This window comes from Jaculus jaculus, chromosome 16, assembly GCF_020740685.1.
Source record: "Jaculus jaculus isolate mJacJac1 chromosome 16, mJacJac1.mat.Y.cur, whole genome shotgun sequence".
NCBI lineage: Eukaryota > Metazoa > Chordata > Mammalia > Rodentia > Dipodidae > Jaculus > Jaculus jaculus.
This window is the reverse complement of record NC_059117.1, coordinates 72,922,611-72,947,134: the sequence shown is the minus strand read 5'-3', so window position 1 is coordinate 72,947,134 and position 24,524 is coordinate 72,922,611. Positions and strand designations below refer to the sequence as shown.

At 42.0% G+C, this 24,524-nt stretch overlaps 1 protein-coding gene across 1 annotated transcript in view; it reads right to left on the bottom strand.

The window, feature by feature from the left end:
• Suclg2 (succinate-CoA ligase GDP-forming subunit beta) overlaps window positions 1–24,524 on the bottom strand; it is a 254,151-nt gene that overhangs the window by 8,336 nt on the left and 221,291 nt on the right. Inside the window, exon 10 of the mRNA XM_045136042.1 lies at window positions 11,510–11,630. Coding sequence (XP_044991977.1) covers window positions 11,510–11,630 — 121 coding nt within the window. The remainder of the gene's footprint in view (window positions 1–11,509; window positions 11,631–24,524) is intronic.

Sequence of the window (24,524 nt, the reverse complement as noted above, 5' to 3'; positions counted from 1 at the left end):
ATATCCTTAAGAGGTTGTCAGATTTTATTGCCACTTATAGATGAGGAATCTGAGATTTCACCCCTTGGCTGAGTGACCTGCAAGGTTATTGCAGCTTTTAGGCTTGAGACTTGTCATTGAAGAGTAGTTTATCGGAGTGGCATGGATCTCTCACATGCTATAAAGACTAAAGCCAGATGCACCATATCCACATGTAACTTCCCACGCTCTATAGACTAAAGCTCTTTGCACCATATTCACATTTAACTTCCTCCGTGATTTATTTCTCTATGGTAAGATCACATTGTAAACAAGGATGTGAACAAACCAATTACTCACATGATTGAGAGTCAATAGCTTCTGTGGCTAAATGTTCTCTGCACCATTTCAAGGAATGGAATGTATGATCTTGGGATCATACAATCAAAGTTCAAGATTGGGTCTAACATGCATTCATGGAGCACTTATAAGATGTTTAGCTTTCAACTCTAAATCGCAAAAAAGTAACATAAACACTGAAGCAAATGAATCCTAAGGGAGCTGCAATATCAGATTAGAACCCTCCAACCAGCAAAAACACATAGCAACTTTATACTTACTTCCCATCACCTGCAAAGGATGCACATATTTTTAAAGAATATTTTCAACACATAAAATCTATATGAACTTTGCTACTTTCCTTGGTTCTTCCTATGGTTTTTGATCCATGGGTCCACTAATCAATCCACGGGTACTCCAGTCATGGATACTCTAACGGGTACTCTAATCCACGGATATGCTAATCGATCATGGGTACTCTAATCCACGGGTACCCTAGTGGGAAGTAATTAGGTCTTGGAGACTCTGCCTCAGAAGTGACTGATGCAAGTCTCAAAGGACTGAATTACTTGACCCTCCCTAGATTGGGTTGTCACAAAAAGAGCAAAGTTCTGGCTCTGTTTCAATTCATTCTCTCTCTCTCTCTCCCCCTTACCCCTCCTCCCTCTCTTTCTCTCAGGCAGACTATTCTTCCTCACCCACCACTGCCCCTACCTTGGGGATGTGTGGGTGGAGGACTTTGGACTGGAGCGTGTGAATGGAGAATGCTGGTATGGAGAGCCCTCTGCCCCCCCCCCCCCCCCCCCCCCCCGAGCAAGCCTCTATCACCTGCTGCTGCTCAGGGGCAGAAGTGCAGTCAAGTTCAGTAGTGCCTGGGACCTTGTCTGAAAAGCTGACTAAATCTGAGATGCAAAGATTTGAAACTCCTTTTGGGTCCACATCAAAGTAAATTCTCAAAATTTGGTTTGATCAGAAACAACGGTAATATTTTCATCCCACCATCCTTTTTAAAATTTCTATCAGGATCAGAACTTTGATGAGAAACACATGTTTAATTCCCTCACGACTAAAATAAGAGGGCTTGGTAAGAGAGTCTGGGGACAACAGGAGTGGTGGTTCTTACATAAGCTAATTAGTCTGGCTACTTGTAGTATACTGACTTTGGAGCACACAGGGACCAAGGTGGCCTGTGCAAGAGCCCATGAGAGTAAGGACATCAAGAGAAAGCACTAAGGAGATAGAGGCTAGCAAGCAGAGCCAGGGGGCTTCCAGCCTCAGTGCATTAGACCATACAATGAATCTATGTATGACAGTGATCAGATGACTCAGCTCTGCTTCTCTGTCACATATCCCCGTATCCTTTATCCACACCCTCCTCCAGCACTGCATAATTCAGAGGCCATCATTCAATGAGACCTGACTTATAGTTCTACTTTCCTAAGGTTAGTGAGAAGTCTTTCTCTTGTGTAAGCTGAAATATCCAATGGGTAAAAATTCAGGTTAGTCACACTGTCATTTAGAGGTGACATAAATGAAAATTTAAAGTGTCTTATTAGTACATTATTGCAGATTAAAAGTTTAGATCTATGAAAGATTTCTGTTCTGACTAGCACTTGAGATAAGTTCCTGTGAGGTTGTCTAAATATCAAGGGGCACTGAGATATAAGCACTAAGAAGTTTCATTAATTCAGATGTGAAGAGGCTACAGCTCAATTCTCTCGCAAGCTCACATGGCTTAACTGGTGACAATGAAGGAAACACCAGGAGGAGCAAGGAAAGGGTCCAGTGAAAAGGGGGGTATGACAGTTAATACTGACTGTCAACTTGACAAGATCCAGAATCACATAGGAAACAAGGGTGGTGATGTCTGTGAGGGAGTTTCTAGATAGGGTGAAGTGGGAAGATTCTTCCTAAGTGTGGATGACATTGCTCCATGGGCTGGGGTTCAAGAATGAATGAAAAAGAGACAGCAAGCCAAACATCAGCAAATACTGCTGTCTGCATCATGACTGCAGACTCAATGTGACCAGCTGTTCATGCTTCTGCTGCCAAGTCTTCCCTATCATGATGGGCTGCACACCCAAGAAGTATAAGCTGAAATGAACTCTTCCTCCCTCAAGTTGTTTCTGGTCATGGATTTGGTTACAGAAATGAGAAGAGGTTAATACAGTGTGTTTGTGGCAGGGGTGCTAGTTATTAAAGAGAGAAGTGAGAAAGGTTACTATCCAGTTAATTACTTTCCAGGTAGGACACTTCTACAAGAAACACTAGAGAAGGAGGAGTTGAAGGGGGAACCAAGCCTGGTGAGGCAGATAGCAAGACAGTAAGTAACGATGCAGAAAACAGACTTGGGTTAAACAGAGAAAGGGGAAAGCACTTGGAGGAACAATGGATGCACCAAAGGACATGTGTGCTTAAAGAGAGCAGCAGGAAAACAGGACCCACGGACCCACACACAGACACAGACACACACACACACACACACACACACACACACACGCGCTGTGAGACATGGTAGGGAATGGGTCCAGCTTCTGCTGGCAACAGGGTTGAGGAAGGAAGGCAAGCTGACAATGCAAGTTGGTATTAAGCACACCCTGGAAACAAGCAACCAACATATAAATGAAGCTGAAGGTGAAGTGGCTGAAATATGCCGTGAGATGCAAAAGAAGGCATCCCTCAGCCAGGCACCAACATCATTTTCTCTGCCCGAGATGATCCCATCACCAGGCCAAGGGTCCTGTCCCCTGTTTATCCCAGTATTAGCAAGAAACCCAGAGCACCAACATTCTGCATGTACTAATTTCCAGGCGAGTTAGCCATAGTCCGCCTAGTACTGTTGCTGTTCTGATGAGTGGTACAGTTACTGAAAATATTGGATGCTTGCAGAAGGACTGACTGCTAAGCAGAAAGTCACAACTGACAGGTTTGGGGCTATTTATTGCCACTTAAAATTCATAAGTTTCTCTTCCCTTTCAGCAGAACAAAAAATTCATTATTTCTATGCTAAGAAGCGTGCTGATCTGCATGCCTACAGTTGTGACACAAAAGTGTGAATACTGCAGGGAGCTAGAAAGGAGTCAGCAGAGAAGGACACTGTAGGAAGTGGTAAAGGGAGTCAGCAGAGGAGGACACTGCAGGGAGCTGGAAAGGGAGTCAGCAGAGGAGGACACTGTAGGAAGTGGTAAAGGGAGTCAGCAGAGGAGGACACTGCAGGGAGAGGGAAAGGGAGTCAGCAGAGGAGGACACTGCAGGGAGAGGGAAGGGGAGTCAGCAGAGGAATTACACTGCAGGGAGTGGGAAAGGGAGTCAGCAGAGGAGGACACTGCAGGGAGAGGGAAAGGGAGTCAGCAGAGGAGGACACTGCAGGGAGTGGGAAAGGGAGTCAGCAGAGGAGGACACTGCAGGGAGGGAGGGAGTCAGCAGAGGAGGACACTGCAGGGAGTGGGAAAGGGAGTCAGCAGAGGAGGACACTGCAGGGAGAGGGAAGGGGAGTCAGCAGAGGAGGACACTGCAGGGAGAGGGAAAGGGAGTCAGCAGAGGAGGACACTGCAGGGAGAGGGAAAGGGAGTCAGCAGAGGAGGACACTGCAGGGAGAGGGAAAGGGAGTCAGCAGAGGAGGACACTGCAGGGAGTGGGAAAGGGAGTCAGCAGAGGAGGACACTGCAGGGAGCTGGAAAGGGAGTCAGCAGAGGAGGACACTGCAGGGAGCTGGAAAGGGAGTCAGCAGAGGAGGACACTGCAGGGAGTGGGAAAGGGAGTCAGCAGAGGAGGACACTGCAGGGAGCTGGAAAGGGAGTCAGCAGAGGAGGACACTGCAGGGAGTGGGAAAGGGAGTCAGCAGAGGAGGACACTGCAGGGAGCGGGAAAGGGATTTACAGAGTAGAACACTGCATGTAGTACGAAAGGGAGTCAGCAGAAGAGGACACAGAAAGGAGTGGGAAAGGGAGTCAGCAGAGGAGGACACTGCAGGGAGTGGGAAGGGGAGTCAGCAGAGGAGGACACTGCAGGGAGTGGGAAGGGGAGTCAGGAGAGGAGGACACTGCAGGGAGCTAGAAAGGGAGTCAGGAGAGGAGGACACTGCAGGGAGCTGGAAAGGGAGTCAGCAGAGGAGGACACTGCAGGGAGCTGGAAAGGGAGTCAGCAGAGGAGGACACTGCAGGGAGCTGGAAAGGGAGTCAGCAGAGGAGGGCACTGCAAGGAGTGGGAAAGGGAGTCAGCAGAGGAGGACACTGCAGGGAGAGGGAAGGGGAGTCAGCAGAGGAGGACACTGCAGGGAGTGGGAAAGGGAGTCAGCAGAGGAGGGCACTGCAAGGAGTGGGAAAGGGAGTCAGCAGAGGAGGACACTGCAGGGAGAGGGAAGGGGAGTCAGCAGAGGAGGACACTGCAGGGAGAGGGAAAGGGAGTCAGCAGAGGAGGACACTGCAGGGAGAGGGAAGGGGAGTCATCAGAAGAGGACACTGCAGGGAGCTGGAAAGGGGAGTCAGCAGAGGAGGACACTGCAGGGAGTGGGAAGGGGAGTCAGCAGAGGAGGACACTGCAGGGAGTGGGAAGGGGAGTCATCAGAAGAGGACACTGCAGGGAGCTGAAAAGGGGAGTCAGCAGAGGAGGACACTGCAGGGAGAGGGAAGGGGAGTCAGCAGAGGAGGACACTGCAGGGAGTGGGAAAGGGAGTCAGCAGAGGAGGACACTGCAGGGAGTGGGAAAGGGAGTCAGCAGAGGAGGACACTGCAGGGAGTGGGAAAGGGAGTCAGCAGAGGAGGACACTGCAGGGAGTGGGAAAGGGGAGTCAGCAGAGGAGGACACTGCAGGGAGAGGGAAGGGGAGTCAGCAGAGGAGGACACTGTAGGAAGTGGTAAAGGGAGTCAGCAGAGGAGGACACTGCAGGGAGAGGGAAGGGGAGTCATCAGAAGAGGACACTGCAGGGAGCTGGAAAGGGGAGTCAGCAGAGGAGGACACTGCAGGGAGTGGGAAGGGGAGTCAGCAGAGGAGGACACTGCAGGGAGCTGGAAAGTGAGTCTGCAGAGGACACTGCAGGGAGTGGTTAAGGGAGTCATGTAGAAGGAGAATTTTGTTCCTTGTCAGCTAGAAAGTGGCATAATATCTCTAAAACACACCCCTTTCAGAGTTTAGGGAACATGGTGGTGATTATAAGGACTCAGGATAAGAAGTGGGGATTCTTGCTTTTGAATACCTTCAAATAAACAAACATTATCCGCATTGATAAAACAGTTACTGGCATAAGATACAAATATAAAATTGGAAAGTCCTAGATGCAGTTTGTAAACTATGTGGGCTATTTGTCTTGTTTTAATAAGCTCAACTTGGAGTCAAGTTCTTTCCAAGCACATTTGAGATGTGAAACTTGCTGTGCATTTACTTGGAACAATAATAAGAAAGAAAGAATTCTAAAGAGAAGATTGAGAATCTTGGTAAAATACAAATATATGTTACTGTAAGAACATGTATAAAATCTACAGCTTTGGCTACACCTACTATACATATTGGCAACCATCTAAGTACTTTCCAAGTATCAGTACTACAGAGTAGGGTAACTATGTCATTTTACCATAGTTATGTATACCTTATTTTAGAAAAAAAGTCATATCAGAAAAATGCTCTTTGTTCAAGCTAGGTGTAACTGTCTACAAAAGCCAAAGTTTCTCCTAAGAATGGGGCTGTTGGATTCATCCAGAGGTCTTTAAAATAATAATAACATGCTCTCTCAGTGGGGAAGTCTACTCTAAGGAAGTAAATACACGTATCTATGAAGTTACCCTTCTCAAAGAGGAGAGTAATCTCTTCCTTATGTATAGGTAAAAGTAACTTGTATTTATCATTCAGCAGGAAACAAAGATCCACAAACAAAATCCCACCAAAGCAAGCCTGGCTCAATGGACTAGATACTTTTCTCAACAGGACATTTCTAATTTGTTATGTGTGGGCCACAGGGCTTTGCACAAAGTGAGGTGAGTGAGGGAGATGAGGATGCCAGTTCTTCCAAATGGTCAGAGAACAAACAGGAGGGGCCGTTTCTTTTATTTACAGGAAATAGACACTATTAACCAAATGTGCCATCTGGCTTTGTACATGTTTGTTATCTTGATTATTAAAATTGTCACATTTGTTCAGATGGGAAAGACATGTGGCAGAGAACTCTGAAATTTCAGTGTCCCATCAATGCTGGTGATAGTGGGGTTTGATTATCTTAATTCAAACTTTGGTGAAATTTTTCTTCCATACATCATTTTCATATGACACTGGGAAGACTACACCCTTATGTAATTTTTTCCCATTTAATGCCTCCTTCCCATGCTGCAGCTATGCCATCTTCATTCTGGTTCTCAGATCAGACTCTCGGGTCCCTCTTTTTCTTTTGGTCTTGTTTTCTCTGTTTTCATCTGTCCTTCACTTCCATCCCTATGTGGCAGTTCTACCTGATAGACTCTACCTAATGTGCACTCTGCTCTTTTATTTAGACATGCCTATTGCTGCAAAGCCATTCCTCTCCCCAGGATGGTCTTCTCACCTCCTCTGGGCTTCAGTTCTTCCCACTGTTAAAGGATCCCAGTTCCAACTCCCAGGTATGAATGATGGCTTACTTCTGCCCTCTTTCTTCCTTCCCTGCCAATGATTCAAATCTTACTTATTCTATCTACTCAACTAGGAATTTCTCTATTCATAATTTTTACTTTTAGCTGGGCATAGTGGTACATGTTTATAATCCCATCACTTGGGAGGTACAGGCAGGAGAAGCAGAAGTTCAAGGTCACCCTTAGTTCTACAGAATGCAAGGCCAGCCTGTTTCAAAAATATTCTTGCAAAACTGTATCTGTAAATCTAGTATAATAATTATAGTAGCCAACACTAAATTTTAAGGAAGGGATGGCATATATGTTATATACATACAGATAAATGGTGTACATAGATGACTGACAAATACCTAGAGATATGTTACATTCAATAGACTCCCTAGAAGTTACAGTACAACGGGAAGACTGGTGGGAGAAGGAATGATGATAGGTTGATCAATGGTAGTTAATAATAGGTAAACAGAAGCAAAAAGTTATGGTGTGCAATTGCACAGGGTGAATAGATGACAGCATTGTATCTTAAAGCTACAGGAATAGAATTTGGGTATTAATGAAATGACATGAACTCACAGTGATCCTCCTACCTTTGCCTCCCGAGTGCTTGGATTAAAGGCGTGTGCCACCACGCTCAGTCATAATATTTCTTAATATACCAATTAACTAATTAAAAGTCACAGGCATGTACCTTGGAAGAGGCAAATCTGTCTGTCTAGCAAGACTAGAAATTTCAAAGTTTCTCCCTAGTATCTCAGACAGACTCATAATACAAGCAGTAGAGAATACTAAGGGAGATAATATTGGGTATGTGATTCTGCATATGCATTTCTTTTGTTTTGTTTTTCTGAGGTAGGGTCTAACTCTAACCTAGGCTGGCCTGGAATTCACTATGTAGTCTCAGGGTGGCCTTGAACTCACAATGATTTTCCTTGAGATTAAAGGCGTATACCACTATACCTGGCTTGCACATTTATTTCTCAGGTATTGTAGGGAATGTTTAATACTTCTGGAGTACAAAGCATAATGTAAAAATGAAAAAAGTACTATTTTCAATTATTAATGAAAAGTTAAAAGTGAGGTAAATTCCTTTACTACGGATGCACAAATGTCTAAATACTTTGAGGCTATAGGAAGATCACTAGGAAAACAATGTCCATTAGAGTGAAGTCACTCCTCATTATTTCCAAATGACAGATACTAATATGATCTGCTTAGAGAGCTCTGATTCCCCTAAGAACACAAGGACAGCTGACCCTTACACTGTGGGATCAAGGATCACTCTGCATCTGGAAACAGTCTGGCATCAACATTTTCATCAGAATTATACCAGTACAGGTGGCCTCATTAACTCCTTGGCCATTTTAGTTTTGCATTGCAGTGTTGCCAATTACTTGTCTTTTATTAGTTTTATTGAAACCAATAATGTCACCTTTATACTTCTAAGACACGTCCATGCAGTGACATGTTTTACTGTCTGCTCGGCTAACTGGAGCTTCTGCTGTCCTCACTAGTCCTTTGCGAGCTTCATTTCTAACATGTCTTGCGCAGATTGAGGGTTGGGGAACCCCAAGTAACCAAAGAAACGAAAGAGAGCAGACAGTGAAGCAGGCTTTGGCTGGTCTGTGGTCTCGCCTCCCTCTTAGTGGTGGGACCATCAGCTGGGTCACAGAGCCCATGGACTTCATCTCAGGAGAACACCAGATAGAGTCCGAGCAAGCTGAGCTGCCCCTCGGGTGCCGCTGAGAGATCAGCTGAGTGGGGCTCCTGGATGTCAGTCTGAATGGGCTGGTGATATGGATAAGAAGACTTTTCATGTCTAGGGAGATTACTAAGTAGGAAAAGTCAATGCTTACAAAGCCTGCCAGGCCAGGTTTGATTCTCCAAGCGAGATGTATGAAGTGGTACAGGCATATGGAGTTCATTTGTGTTGGCAAGAGGTCCTGACATGCCCACATTCTCTCTCTCTCCTTGCAAATAAATACTTTTAAAAAGGAATATGGATTTTATTAAGCCTCAGCTCTTACATATTTTTTAATACCCTCTGGGAACAAATGGGATGTGTATAGCAAACACTTCATGTACATCCTGAGCTATGGTGGGTGGGTGTTCTAAGGAAAAGCATCTATGCCCCTGAAGATTGACCTAACTAAGCTCCCCCTTTTTCTATAGGATACCACTTTTACTTAGATGACCAGCTGACAATCTGTAGATATTCAGAATTGGTTGTTTGGCAAATGTTTTCTCAAACATGAGTGAAATTCATCTGAGGAAATGGCTGAGTGGTCAAAGGTGCTTGCTTGCAAGCTTGTTGGACCGAGTTCAACTTCCCATCACCCATATAGAGCAAGATGCAAGGTAGCACATGCATCTGTAATCCCCACATTTATGGCAATGCGAGGCTGGGCCTGGAGAGTCTGGAAGTTAATGGGGTAGCTAATCTTGTATTCACTCAGTGACAAAAACAATAAGGGAGACCATGTCTCAACAAGAAGGCAGAAGGAGAAGTCAAACACATAAAGTTGTCCTCTGACCTCCATGATCCCCCTCTCCAACACACTTTAAAAACTGAGTGAAATTAGCCTTTCACTTCAAGGACAACAATTCACTATGTTGTAGCTGGAGATAAAATTTGTACATAAAACTGAAAACTCAAACTCTTGGAAACTTGCACATGACACTGTGAACTGACAGTATCCGGATACTTCAAGAGTTGTTCTGATGAGAATGGTAGAGATATTGAGGCTGGAGAGATGGCTCAGCAGTTAAGGTACTTGTTTACAAAGTCTGACAGCCCAGGTTCAACTACCCAGTACACATCTGAAGCCATATGAACAAAGTAGGAGATGCATCTGGAGTTTGTTTGCAGTACTAGGAGGCCCTGGCATGTCCACTATTTCTCTGTGTGTTTGTTTCTCTTACTCTCTCTGCTTACAAATAAATAAATAAAATAAAATAATTAAAAAAAGAATGGTGGAGACATTAACAAATGAGTTCTTTTGGTGTTTCTTTCTTTTTTTTTTTTTTTCAAGGTAGGGTTTAACTCTAGCTCAGGCTCTCCTAGAATTCACTGTGGCATCTCAGGGTGGCCTTGAACTCATGGCGATACTCCTACCTCTGCCTTCCGAGTGCTGGGATTAAAGGCATGTGCCACCATGCCCGGCTTGGTGTTGGATTTTGAAATGTTTCAACATTTGGAATAGCTCCATAATTAAAATTTTACAAAACTGACCAGTGCATAAAGTTATGAATATCATGAACATTGAACATCATTTAATCTATAAGACACAAAGGGACTTTACTATAACAAAGTGGGAAAACTTCTTTGAGAAATTCTGTATTTCACATCCAAACATATTTTTAGTAAAGGTACTATAACCTACAGACTTCTAGTGTAGTATGATGGAAGAAAATTCACAGCTCAATCAAGAGATGGCATAATCACCTGATAGCAGGCAGGCATGTTACCGCACACCTGTAATTCTAGCACCCAGGCGGTGGAGGCAGAAAGAACTTGAATTCCGTCCTGGACCACAGATCAGCCTGTGCTGCGTGGATCGAGCCTATCTCAACTAAAACTTTTCCTCTATTTCTAAATATGTGTCTTGGAGGCCAGACGTTATTCATAGACTTCCACCACAACAATGTATTACTAGAGTTAATACTAAGATAGGTAGGAAAGGGATATGTAAAACACTAACCCCATTCTGACTAAATGTTTAAAAGCTATTTTTATAAATATAATTACATATGTATTTAAATAAAATAGTCCAAATTTTTCAGTAATTTTCCTTGCTAAATTATTGTGGTCAATTATGTTCTGAAAATATGGTCCTGACCCTTGAGAGAAAGAAATAAAATTCACCTAGCTTAGTTACAGTATGTAATAAATGTTCTATTTTATTATTAGCTATTGTCAAAGTCTTAATGTGACTACTATATAAGTTAAACGTTATCATAGGTATGTATGTATAAGAGAACCCAGCATTTCAAGGGTACTAGAATACATCCACAATGAACATGGGGAGGGGGAGATACTATACATTTACACACCTCCCATACATACATTGTAAAAATACTGTTTAAAACTCAGCATTTAAAAAAAAAATCCCAGTAATGTCTGCAGCTATGTTAATCTGTTAATCAGTTACATGAATGAATTATCATTGACTTATATAACCCAAAATAAACAAAAAGCTCTTTAGGACTCTCAGTTCCAACAAGTTAAAGGGGTCTTAAGAATGAAAATTTTAAGAACTAAAAATCATTTCTTTCCCATGATAAGTAATATTGGAGAAATACATCTCTGGGTATTTTTATTTCTTTTTCACAGAACACCATCTCATATAATGTTTTGTAATAGAAGGGCTTCCACTTTGTAAAGAGTCAGGCAAATGTGCCAATCCTAATATCTACTGTCGCTGAATATTGTGACTGTTAGTCTGCAGAAGCGCCAGGGAAGCCCTGGAGCACTGCACGAGCTTCCACCTGTTTAAGCCACGGCAGTGCTACGGTGCTAGCTCTCTCCTGTTTAGTGCAGTGCTGACTACATCATCTCAGGAAACTTGTGGGTACACATGACCTCAGTGAAGGGGCACTAGTGCTTAAAATCTAACATGACTCACCTTCAAGACGAACTACCAGGGGTACCTTGAGTTCTAACTCCCTGCAGGCCTTGGTAATCCCATTGGCAATTATGGCACAGTTGACGATACCGCCAAAAATATTGACAAGGATGGCTTCCACCTGAAAACAAAAAATGTGAAGATACCTGTCACAATGCAGAGAATCAAAAACAAAGCCAAGAGAATAAAAAACAACTGGCTAAATGATAGAGGCAATTAAGATAAGGCATCTGTTTTTTGTTTGTTTTTACATAGAGCATAAAATACAAAAGGGACTATACTGTTATAAAACTTAAGATTTAGTAATGAATAAATAGCAGTATGTAACACTACTATATTAGCCTTTAGTATCCCATCAGTGCTCCTCAGAACTTGAATCAAGTCACTATTTATTTCTCTCTTTAGCATATTCTGTCATGTGGGTTTATTGTTATTTGGAATTGGGTTTTAAGTTTTTAATGAAAAGTATCATTTAGAATTTCATGTACTTATTTCTTTTCCTCCATGATGTGCACTTAAACTTTTTCTGTTATTATGCCTGACATAATAGTTTAGAACTAGGAACTTACTACGTGTTTTATGAATGAATATATTCAATGCTTCTTTATGCCTCTTTAATGTGCTAAAGTACCTTCTCAAAACCAGAAATAATTTAACTGTCTTAGGTAATAATATTTTTGATAAAAAAAATTATATGTGCTCATATCACAGTAAAGATATAAGAAAAGGCAAGCCACTGCCTGGAATTTTTTCAGGCATTTAATTTAAACTCATCATGTTGTTCTGTTTGTACATACTCCATATTGAAAGGCGTGTGGGCCAATAAATATTGTACTTGACTTGATAAATAGGCATAAGAAATTCCTGTATAATTAACACAAAGAATGAGATAATGAAGAGAATTCATTATGTAGATGAATTGATAACCCTAACACAAACAGCTATTCATCAAATCGAGGCATCAGTTCTAACAACCGAGTCACAATGAAACTCTGCTATGAATGTCCCACAAGCCTCTTTCAAGTCCTGTTGCTTCCATATGATAAATTAACTACACACAACCCATGAGAAAAGAGCACATTACATCTGCAGAACACTCAATTGCCTAGAAAGTGCCATTGCATGAAACTTGTTGTTTTGTTTGCTTGTTTTTTATTCTTATCCCTCCCAGAGCCCTGCTCACTGATAACAGTGAGGATAACCTTCTGTGGTTGATGAAGCTTGGGGCATTCTTGGCCTCAAAGCCATCATAGCAGGGGTAAAGCCGTAAGTCAGGCCTGAAACCTGTAACATCCTGACTGTCCACTCATGGCTGGCTTCCTCATCTGTACAGTGAGTGGAGACCCTAAGCCCTACGACTGTTGAAAGCCTCCAGGCAATGATGCATGTGCAACGCTCAGCACAGGGTTCTATGCACGCTTAATATACTGTTATACATGAACTCATCTAACAATAATGATGCAAGTCAATAGACTACCTAGATGAAAGTTACATGGACATTTGTACATGAACTTGTCAGGTGAGCAAAGATGCCAAGTGAGCAGGCCACTAGATGAAAATAAGACCTTTCCCAGTGTATTATAGAATACTGAATATGAATGTAATGGAAATTAAAACTTACCAAATTCTGATAAAAGCTATGACTTAAGAATAATATAAGTGAGCAATATTTTTCAAACCAATTAGGGACTCAGATACTCCCAAGAAGCAATCTCCCGTCACCACTCAGAGCAGGCCCATGAATAAACAGAGCTCACTTTCTAATGACAGCCATAAATGCTGTTGGCACTAGGCTTGGTGTGGCCAAATCAGCATGGGATGGAGGGAAAGTTGCCAGAATAATGGAAGAAAAACCACGAGCAATAATGGGACCAGGGGTAGTAACTAAGGAACAGTAGAGCTCACTAACATTTGTGAAGGAGAATTAGGTTTTCAAATACCTGTACCTGTACTTCCCTGTAATGCTCAACCTGCACATTCCTGAAATAAAAATTCAGATGAGAACCTTCAAGGACACGCTCCTGCCTCACCAAGGTCGAGGGCACATGGGGCTTAGTCTAAAGCAGTGCATGGAAAGGTTAGACTGAAGAAGATGCCTGTGACCCTGCGATTGCGTCTACTAAGTGGGCTAACACCTTGAGTGAGTGTCAAACATGAGCAAGAATGTGCTGCTGTTCAGTGTGTGTTGTGTCCAAAGCAGGTACTCCTTACACAACGGCTTGATTGGAAGGTAAACAACCAGTCCGGGTGCAGCTAAATCCAAGAATCTGAAACAGAAGGGTGCACCAGGAGGAAGGCAGGCTTTGTAGCTAACACCTCTCAGTAAGAGGCAACATGCTGAGTACTGGAGAACAACTGAAGGGGAGGAGAGGAGGCAAGGCAGAACGTGGCCAGCCCCAGGGCCAGGGGAGGAGAGGCAGGCAAGGCAGAACGTGGCCAGCCCCAGGGCCAGGGGAGGAGAGGCAGGCAAGGCAGAACGTGGCCAGCCCCAGGGCCAGGGGAGGAGAGGCAGGCAAGGCAGAACGTGGCCAGCCCCAGGGCCAGGGAAGGAGAGGCAGGCAAGGCAGAACGTGGCCAGCCCCAGGGCCAGGGGAGGAGAGGCAGGCAAGGCAGAACGTGGCCAGCCCCAGGGCCAGGGGAGGAGAGGCGGCAAGGCAGAACGTGGCTAGCCCCAGGGCCAGGGGAGGAGAGGCAGGCAAGGCAGAACGTGGCCAGCCCCAGGGCCAGGGGAGGAGAGGCAGGCAAGGCAGAATGTGGCCAGCCCCAGGGCCAGGGGAGGAGAGGCGGCAAGGCAGAACGTGGCCAGCCCCAGGGCCAGGGGAGGAGAGGCAGGCAAGGCAGAACGTGGCCAGCCCCAGGGCCAGAGCCAGGATTGGCTTCTCTGACTTATTCCTTTCCTTTCCAGAGCTGAGTGAAAGCAAGGTTTGACAAGAATGTCCCTAGGATGTGGGCAGACAGGTGTAAAGGGCAGTGACAAAGGAGCACAGAGAAGAATGAGTGAATAAGTGAGGAGAGGGAAAGAAGCAGAGAACCCATGGGGACATAAGAGAGGGAGGGAGAGTGAGAATGAGAGGGAGGGAGAGGATGAGTGAGGATGTCAACAGGGAGTTGATAGAAAACCCCTAAAGGGTAGGAGGAGAAGGAGCTTAGTCAAGACTAGCAGAGAAGTTAAGAGTTGTGCAAGAAAAGCAACAGACAGACGTCCACCGGCTATGTGGCTCAGCAGACAGGATGGTTAGGACAGGGCTGCGTGGGCACTGGTGGCAAAAGTGCTTCGCTGGGTGGCGGGAAGACCCCTTCCAGCAGTGTGCATGATGCCTCTCTCTCGTTGTAACTTCCTGCAGTCATGTGTATTAATGGAGATCTGATTTAAGGTTTCACTCTGGGCCAATTTCTATAATTAACCACTGTAATCTGCAACCTCAAACTGAGAATAAAATTAAGACAGTTTAAAAATGAAAGCCTGGTGACATCATTATTATTTGGCATTTATAAACCATGTCAGATTTTCAATGGGAATCTCCTATGTTCATTCATTTTCACAACTGCTAAAAGATGTTTCCTGATGGTATTCAGGGCAGCTTGTAATTTCTGTTGTCAGTGGTTGGTTGTTTTCCCTGGCACAGAGAATCTTATGAAAGGAGTATGCTGAAGGCCTACTAAAATATACCAACATGCATCCAGAAGATCCCTGAATACTTTTAAGAACAGAGACCTTTTCAAGTTCTTGGGGAGAATCATGAAGTTTGCTACTTCCTGTTTCACAAGAGTAAAGATCATCTCAGGTGGCAGTTAAGTTGCCAGATACAGAGCCGAGGTCTTCTGGCCGCAGATGGCTAGCCCTAGAGCAAGTGGTGGTAGCTCTGTAGTTGGCTGGACAGTCCAAATGTAGGTTTCTCAAATGTTTCTATGTTTGTTTTTTCAAAACCCACTCTGGCTGCAGACTTTAAGAACAGCTACAGCCTTTACTTTTTGCTAAGCTTCTCACAACCCCAAATAAGCAAACCAACAAAAATCAGTACTAAAATCCCTTTGTGGAAACACAGACCCTCTCATGTATCGGACGGGCATTAGGGACCACATCAGGTGAATGCATACATACACAACATGCTTTGGGAGAATGTTAGGTAAGTCCCACAGTATGTGGCCTTAGAGACAACTGATGGCAAGTGATAACCTTCACCATGTGCATGTGCACTATGGGGTGTGAGCTGCTAGGAAAGCGTGAAATCTGTGCAACTACTAATGATATTTTGCTTGAATGTGTACCTTCCTGCCAAGTGTCCCTAATGAACAATATAGATGCTAGTATCACCAGACATATTTGCTGCATTTTCTAACTTGTTAGCAGGTGGTAGGCCAATTATGGTACATGTAATAACATGAATATTACATGAGGTAGGTATTATGTGTATCCCCAATTTTCAGCTAAGGAAACTGATGACATTGAAAACCACTGAGTTACAGGTTGAGTATCAGAAAAACAGGGTTGCTCTACATTACATGCTGGGATTGTGTGTTCTCATATGTTCTACAGCACTTCAGCCATGGACATGTGATGTGCCCAGTGTTGCAAATGACATAACAGTCTGAGAGAAAAAAAAGGCCTTGTGCCAGATTATAAAGATAGTACAATGAGCTTTAAAATAGTTTCTTTTCTTAAATATTGCCTCAAGCAATTTTCACTAAATGAAAATATTCCACAGCTCAATAAAAAAGTGAGTTCTCTATTCCATCTATATTCTTTAAGTTTTTTTAATTTATTTTTTGCATATGCATATAATGTGAGTGTGTATGTGTGTTTGCATGCATGTGATTGCATGTGTGGGTGCAGGTGTGTGAGGGAGTGGAGACCAGGGGACAACCTTGGGAACGCCATCACTTCCTTTTGAGATATGGTCTCTCCTTGGCCTGGAGCTCAAGAATCCATTTCCTCAGCACTGCAATTACAGCATATGCCATTATGTTGATATTTTGCTTGGGTACTGGGATCAATGTGAGATCCTCGTGAGTGTGAAGTAAGCACTTTACCTACTGAGCTAACTTCCTAGACTTCAATGTATATTTTTGAGGCTCTACTTTTAACTAGGCACTCTTTCAACTTTCTAAGTTGGCAAGAAAGATTTTAAAATATGGCAGAAGTGTTCTCTACCTGTGTCTGAAATAGCAAGCTATGGTCAGTCTTGAAGGTGAGGAAAACAAGGGGCATGATGAAAACCACAGAAAAGATACATGTCAGTCTGTATGGCCAGGACCAGTACCTCAAAGTCAGGGATATATAAATGAAGGTCTGACAGTCAGGAAGAGGTTGGGTGGGTCAAGAGGAGATGAGGATATGAAGACAAGAGCATACCAGGAAGGTAGTAAGAGGTGGTGTTTGAGAAATTGGACATCAAGGGCTAGAGGTGAGAAGCTTGCTTGTGAGGAAACAAGATAAGATGTTTTAAAATAAGAAATGTTAGGGGGGCTGAAGAGATGGCTTAGCGGTTAAGCACTTGCCTGTGAAGCTTAAGGACCCTGGTTCGAGGCTCAATTCCCCAGGACCCACGTTAGCCAGATGCACAAGGGGTGCACGTGTCTGGAGTTTGTTTGCAGTGGCTGGAAACCCTAGCGCACCCATTCTCTTTCTCTCTGTCTATGTGCCTCTTTCTCTCTGTCACTCTCATGTAAATAAATAAAAATGAACAAAAAAAAAAAATTAAAGAAATGTTAGGGGAAAACAAGACAAGATGGCCTACAGTGAGAAGTGGAGATGGGGAGGGTCAAAACCAGATGTCCTGCAGTGGGCATCATGCAGTCTTTGGGGCAAATGCCACAAGAAGAGCTTTGGGAAGCCTGTGGTTTCAAGGAACCTACACAGACTTCAGAAAGATGCAACAGGGACCTAACATGTACCCGGCATCTGTAATCTATTTACATTAAACTCACAAGATGAACGTTATTACTTTCATTTTATGTGTGAATTGAGGCTCAGAGAATTCAGGGATGCCTGACTGTCAAGTAGTCATGGCTCAGACAACAGCATGTGTAGCAACACCAGCAAGTCTGGAGCAGCTGTAGTGGCATGCCTAAGGGGCATTCATGTTTTCTGTTAAGGACTAGTCAGGAAATCTTTTGAGAGTTAGGCCAGTTTCTGTTCCAAGTGCACAATTCTGTTATCGCAATACCAAAATATTCAAGATGATATGTAAATGAAGGAATGTGACTTGTTCCAATAAAACTTTATTTACAAAACCAAGGAGGAGGTCAGATTGGTTCACAAGCTGCCTAACTCCTAACACAGACATGATATGGTTCCGCTCCCCTAAGATTCCCTCCAAGTGTACCACCATCCCTCCTTTGTCACCTCAAGTCACTTCACCGTACTTCCTTGCTAGCACTCTTCAGGTTTTCAGTTGAGTTTGCTTCACCACTTTCTTGCTGCCACTGATAATATCAGGCACCTAGACTATCAGGTAAATATGTCAGTCATATCTCCAATGTTACCTCTCTAAAGACCTGTACTTTTAGCAAGTCGACAAAATGCAGCTTTTACTTGATTCTCCTTTGATCCCTGATATTAGTTAGACATGACAAGGGAGTTTCTGCAAGTAGATAACCACTTTTCAATGACTACTGCAATGATACTGTGTTTAAAATATACTTTAACATGCACATAAAGCACAGTAAGTAGCTATTGCCTTGTATTTCTGCCCACTCCAATTTGGCATGCTAATTTAGTCCCACTGCAGTGGGCATCAGGCTAATAAAAATTGAGCCAGCATGTTTACATTAGTCAAGAGAAGGATGGCTTTAAGATTTTTAAAACAAAGTTATTTTAATTCTGAACACTGTTGCTCTTGTTTAAGCATCTGTTTCTCTAGAACCAGTATCTTGTTTTTGTTGTTATTTTTATTTTCCTGATGAATTCCAATCATGTCTCATAATCCACTGGCAACCAACACAGGAAAATAAATCATGAAGGAAATTAGATGCAGCTTAGACAATTGATGTTTTTGTGCTTGGCTTTAATAAAAATACTCTTCTAAATTAGAGGGGAATCTACATGGATTCAGTCAATAAGGAAGAGATTCAGGTGAGGAATTCTACCTTGGGCTTTATAGTACTCTTACAAATAACACTAACAGATCATTTAAATTGGGATCAGATCCTCCCTTTGCTGATGTCTGGGTAAGCTGTGCCGGTCTGTCTCTCTGGGCTCGGTTCTTCAAGTCCGAACCTGCAGTCACCTCTGGATCACCCCCCACCCCACAGGAGCTGGTTTAAGACTCCCTTATGCCATCATGGCAGACACCCAAATAGGAAGATGCTAAAGTTTTTGTGTAAAATGGTGTGTCTGTACACATTCAGTTTTCCTGTATTTATCTATAGGTTATTTGCAACACTGAATCTAATGTAAATATGGGGCAAAAAAGATAAAGTCAGTATTTAGTACTGATATAATTTTCTTCCACATATATTTTCCTTCTGTGTGGGTACAATCCACAGATGAGGAACTTGCAATGCAGGCTGACTACTTTCTTTCGCACACATTTAATTCTCAGACTCCGTGGATGAAAGCACCTTCAAAATAGCCACCATATATAAAAAAGTTTTGCTGAAAAATCCTTGAGAAATTACACTCCATAACCCCCCACCCACATTTTAATTTCTTTTAAGAGCCAAAGAAACACTTTTACTGAGTTCACAGTCTACCCTCAACATTCCAGGATGAGAAGGAAGTATCTTAAACATTACCCTTAACACCAAGCAACATTTTGGCATTTTAAACTCGTCAATCAAAGTAAACTGCCATTCTGTTCTACCAGTGTCAAAGTGATGGCATGGAAATGACATCTGATGGATGAATCATTGAGGATCAACATTTTGACAGGCAGCCAAGTTTTTATTCAGCTTGGCTTGTGAGAATAGCTGGGTTGAGCCTACAAAAATGTACCTGAATTGTCCTTGATCTAGGTATTCTTTTTATGAATATTTTGTGTAACCTGCAGTCATTTCCTCATGAGGATAAGTCACATCTCAAAGAGAAGTAAGGTTTATTGAATGCTGATTTTTCAAGGTGTTGGGATTATATAGTATAAACTTCACTGGTAATAAAGTGAGAGTCAAGAGTTTTGAAAGTGTGCTCAAGTTCACATAGTTATTAGTGATGGAATCAGCTTTGAATAAAGTGGATCTTCCTACCACTGCATGCCTTTCTCATCCTCTCTTCCCACCTCTGTAACTAGTGACTCCCATCACTAATCAAGAACCCCCACTCTCTTTTGGGCCTATGACCATTTACTGGTGTCTAAGTATTGACAACTTTTAAATTTCTCCGTTGCTCAATTGGAATTGGTCAGAAGTAAGGGTATTTTTTATAATTTTAATATATTCTAATTTTTATTTATTGATTTATTTGAGAGAGATATAAAGAAAGAAGGAGAGTGAGAGCAAGAGCGAGGGAGCAAGAGAGCAAGAGAGCGAGAGAGAGAGAGAATGGACCTGCCACCTTGTGCATCTAGCTTTAGTGTATATTGGGGAAGCAAACCTGAGTCCTTTGGCTTTGCAGGCAAGTGCCATAACCACTAAGCAATCTCTCTAGTACATCTTTTATAATTTTGTGGACCAATAGCCTATTGTTATTTACAAACTAAAATATTTCCTGTTTACCAATAAAACATCTGTCTAGAGTTTATGGTGCACAAGTTCTACTTAAATGAAGTTGAGGATGGTAATGATGGTAGAAGCACAGGTCATGAACAAGAGAAAATATCCCTGACAAGATCTCTTTGTACAGTCTGATAAGTCCATCTCCGCATTTTGAACATGGAAATTCATTCCTTTGACACTTCCCTATGTGTAATTATGGTCAAGAAAATTATGAAGGAAAATGAATTGCCAGAAATCTCATCAACACAGATTTAGGGTAGAAAGGAGTAAGTGAGTAAGTGATGCAGCTGGCTACCAGGAGTGCTACCTGAAGAATGACATGAAAAACTGCATCCTGCTTCACAGGGCAGAGATCTGACTTGCTGACAATGCCTTCTAGGGAGTTCAAGAGTTAAAGAAAACATGTTATATTTGTTTCCCTAACTTTGAAGTTACCTAATGTATCTGAATAATTAGAAATTATGATTTACTCTGTCAGCAGTACCCCTCCTTTAATGACTTTTGGCAAGAAATATCAAGCAAGAAGGAAATCCAATTCACACCCAGAATAATCACCAAAAATCCAATTATGTATGTATAGGTATATGTCAACAGAAAGTTTTGGGATGTAGACTGAAGTAACTTCCGTTATAAATGCTAGCTTATTTTAGCAGGTAAAAATATGGTGACTATTATTCCATTTCAATTCTAAAGCCATACTTCCTCCCCAAACAGGTACATGTTCCTTCAGTCAAAGTTTTCTGAAATGTGTTCTATAATACAAAGCCCTAAAACTGAGGCTCACTGGCCAGGTGGGGCTCTGGATGCCTGTAATCTTGGCACTGAAGGGGTGGTGAGGAGGATCAGTGAGGTTCACCCATAAGCCAGTTCAATGGAACAGTGGTAAGAGCTTTGTTCAGTGAGAGTCTCCCTTGAAGAAATAAGGAAGAAGAGCAGTCAAGAAGAACACTCAACGCTCTCCTTTGACCTCTCATACATGCACATGGGGTGCACACTTCTGACTCTCCCCCAGACACAAAAGAATATCAATTAGGAGCTCCCAAAGATGAGGTAAAAGTGCTTCCCCAGGTGCCAGTAAACCCAGGAGTTGGCTACTAGTTACTAACAGGATTGTCAAGGGAAGGAAAACTCTCCTAAGATGGAAATACTGTTTAGTCTTAGGCATAGTAGACAAACAGTTAAAAGGACCAAACAATACAAGTGAGTTTTATATCTTTTACAAAGAAGTGGTGACATTCTTTGGACTGTGGACCAACAAAAGTATTTTCATGAAATTATAAAAGCCACTTGGTCATTCAGTATGATGAAAGCTATGTTCCTTTTTGTGCCATGTGTTTAACTCCTGTAAGAGCTACCTTATGTATCATTTGGCTATAGAGCCAGCAGAAGCTGAAACAAACCAAAGATATGTAGAAATTTTCCTAACTTCCACCAAAAGGTCAGAAACTTTTACTATTAGGCACCATAATATTTAGAAAAAAAGACAGAGATGTACAATTATCACTTAAGAAATGAGCTAGTAGAATTGACTGTTAAGAAAAAAAAAAAAACCCTACCTTCTGAGCTCAGTATATAATTGCTTTCAAGACAGGATGCTCATTGTTCATAAGTAATGTCTATATTTTATTTGTAGGGAGATACATTGGTACAGATTAAAAGTATTTGTTGGCTCATTTTTTCTGAATAATATTTTGTTCATCTCAGAAGTATGTCATCTTGGTGAATATGAATATGTGTACTCCATCATCATGAGTTGAAGAGTTAACAGAGAGAAGGATCCATTTATTAATACATAAACATGATATCTATCCATCATGTGTTGCGACATAATGGCCTGTACAGGGCAATGTTCTCACAGGGGAAAAAAAGGCTCATAGGGGTGATTTCTTTTCCTTTATCTATGACCAAATCAAGTAAGAAAAAGTAGCTAAGCATCCAGAGCACACACTCAGGACCACAGAGTCACACTGCACACTATAAAATGAAGATAAATTTAGATAATAGCAAAACCCACTGTTTCTCGAAATAATTTCTGAAGTATAATGAAGGAAGAATATTCTGTAAATATTAATGCATCTGTTCAAGTCAATTTACAGGGCATTTAGATTTTTGGGAAAGGGAAAAACAAAGATGGACAGAGATGCATATCAAAACTTCAGCAGTGGATGAGTGTTCCTAATTCTTCACAACCTTACCAGCATTTATTTTCATTTGATTTTTTGAGGTTTGCTATCCTTACTGGGGTAAAGTGGAATCTCATAGTTGTTTTAATTTGCATTTCCCTTATGGTTAGGGATGATGAACATTTTCTTAAGTGTGTGTTTGCCATTTCTATTTCTTCCTCTGTGAACTGCCTGTTCAGCTCTTTGCCCCATTTTGTGAGTGGGTTGTTTGACTTTTTATTGTTTAGGTTTTCGAGTTCTTTGTAGATTCTAGAGATTAGGCCTCTGTCAGTTGGATAACCAGCAAATATTTTCTCCCATTCTGTGGGTAATCTATTGGCTCTGCTTATTGTATGCTTGTCTGTAAAGAAACTCTTCAGCTTAATGTGATCCCATTGGTTGAGTGACTGTTTAAGATTGAGCTACTGGGGTTTTTCAGGAAGTCTTACCATTCCTGTATCATGGAAAGTACTTCTTATATGTTCTTCCAGTAGTAGTCGAGTTTCTGGTCTTACATTGAGGTCTTTGATCCATTTGGACTTGAGTGTAGTGCATGGTGAAATGTGTGGATCAAGTTTCAATTTCCTACATATGGTTATCAAGTTTGTCCAGTACCATTTGTTGAAGATGCTGTCTTTTTTCCAGGCTATATTGTTCGGGCCTTTGTTAAATATCAAGTAGCTATAGTTGCTTGACCCAAAGTCTGGGTCCTCATGTCTATTCCATTGGTATATATTCCTATTTTGCTATTTTATTACTATGGCTTTGTAATATAGCTTTAGATCAGGTATGGTGATGCCTCCAGAGGTATTTCTTTTGCTGAGGATATGTTTGGATATGCGAGGCCTTCTACCTTTCCATATGAAATTTGAGATCATTTTTTTTTCTATCTCTGTGAAGAACACTGTTGGGATTTTAATTGGAATTGCATTAAACCTGTCTATTACCTTAGGTAGGACTGCCATCTTCACAATGTTAATTCTGCCTATCCAGGAGCATGGAAGGTCTTTCCATTTTCTGAAGTCCTCAATTTCTTTTTTAAGTGTTTTTATGTTTTTGTTGTATAGATCTTTCACTTCCTTGGTTAATGTTATTCCAAGATATTTTATTTTATTTTTTTTTGCTATTGAAAATGGGACCATGTTCCTTATTTCTTTCTCGGTATCTTTGTCATTTGCATACAGAAATGCTACTGATTTTTGTGCATTGATTTTGTATCCTGCTACTTTGCTATAGGAGTTAATCACCTTCAGGAGTTTTGGGATGGAGTCACTCAGGTCTCTTACATATACAAACATGGCATCAGTAGATAGGGCTAACTTAACTTCTTCCTTTCCAAATTGTATCCCTTTTATTTCTTTCTTCTTTCTTATTGTTTGAGCCAGGACTTCCAGTACAATATTGAAGAGCAGAGGTGAAAGTGGACAACCCTGTCTTGTTCCTGAACTCAATGGGAATTCCTCCATTCTCTCTCCATTAAGTATTATTTGGCCCTTAGGAGCTTTCTATATTGTCTTTATTACGTTAAGATATGAACCAACCATGCCAGTGCTCTCCAATGTTTTGATCATGAAGTTTTTGTGTTTAACCTTGTTTAGATGGTGTATTGCATTGACAGATTTCTGTATGTTGAACCACCCGTGTTCCTGGGATGAATCGCACTTGATCAAGCTGGATAAAGTTTTTGTTGTGTTGTTGGATTCAGTTTGCGAGGATTTTGTTCAGGATCTTTGCATCTTTGCATCAGGGAAATAGGCCGGTAGTTTTCTTGTGGCATCTCTGCCTGGTTTTGGGATTAGGGTGATACTAGCTTCATAAATGGAGTTGTATAGCTTGCCCTGTTCTCCAGTTGTGTGGCACAGTTTGAGGAAGATTGGTTTGAATTCTTCCATGAAGGTTTGATAGACATCATCTGAAAAGCCATCTGGTCCTGAGGTCTTCTTTTTGGGGAGGTTTTTTATTACTTTTTCAATCCCAACGAGTGTGATAGATTTGTTTAGGAGATTAATCTGCTCTGAGTTTAGCTTTGATAGATGATATGCGTCCAGGAATTTATCCATCTCTTCCACATTATCCAGTTTTGTGGAGTAGAGGTTTTTGAAGTAAGTCCTGATGTTTCTCCCAATTTCACTTATGTCTTTTGTGATCTCTCTTTTTTCATTTTGAATTTTGTTAATTTGAAGCATCTCTTTTTTTTGCTT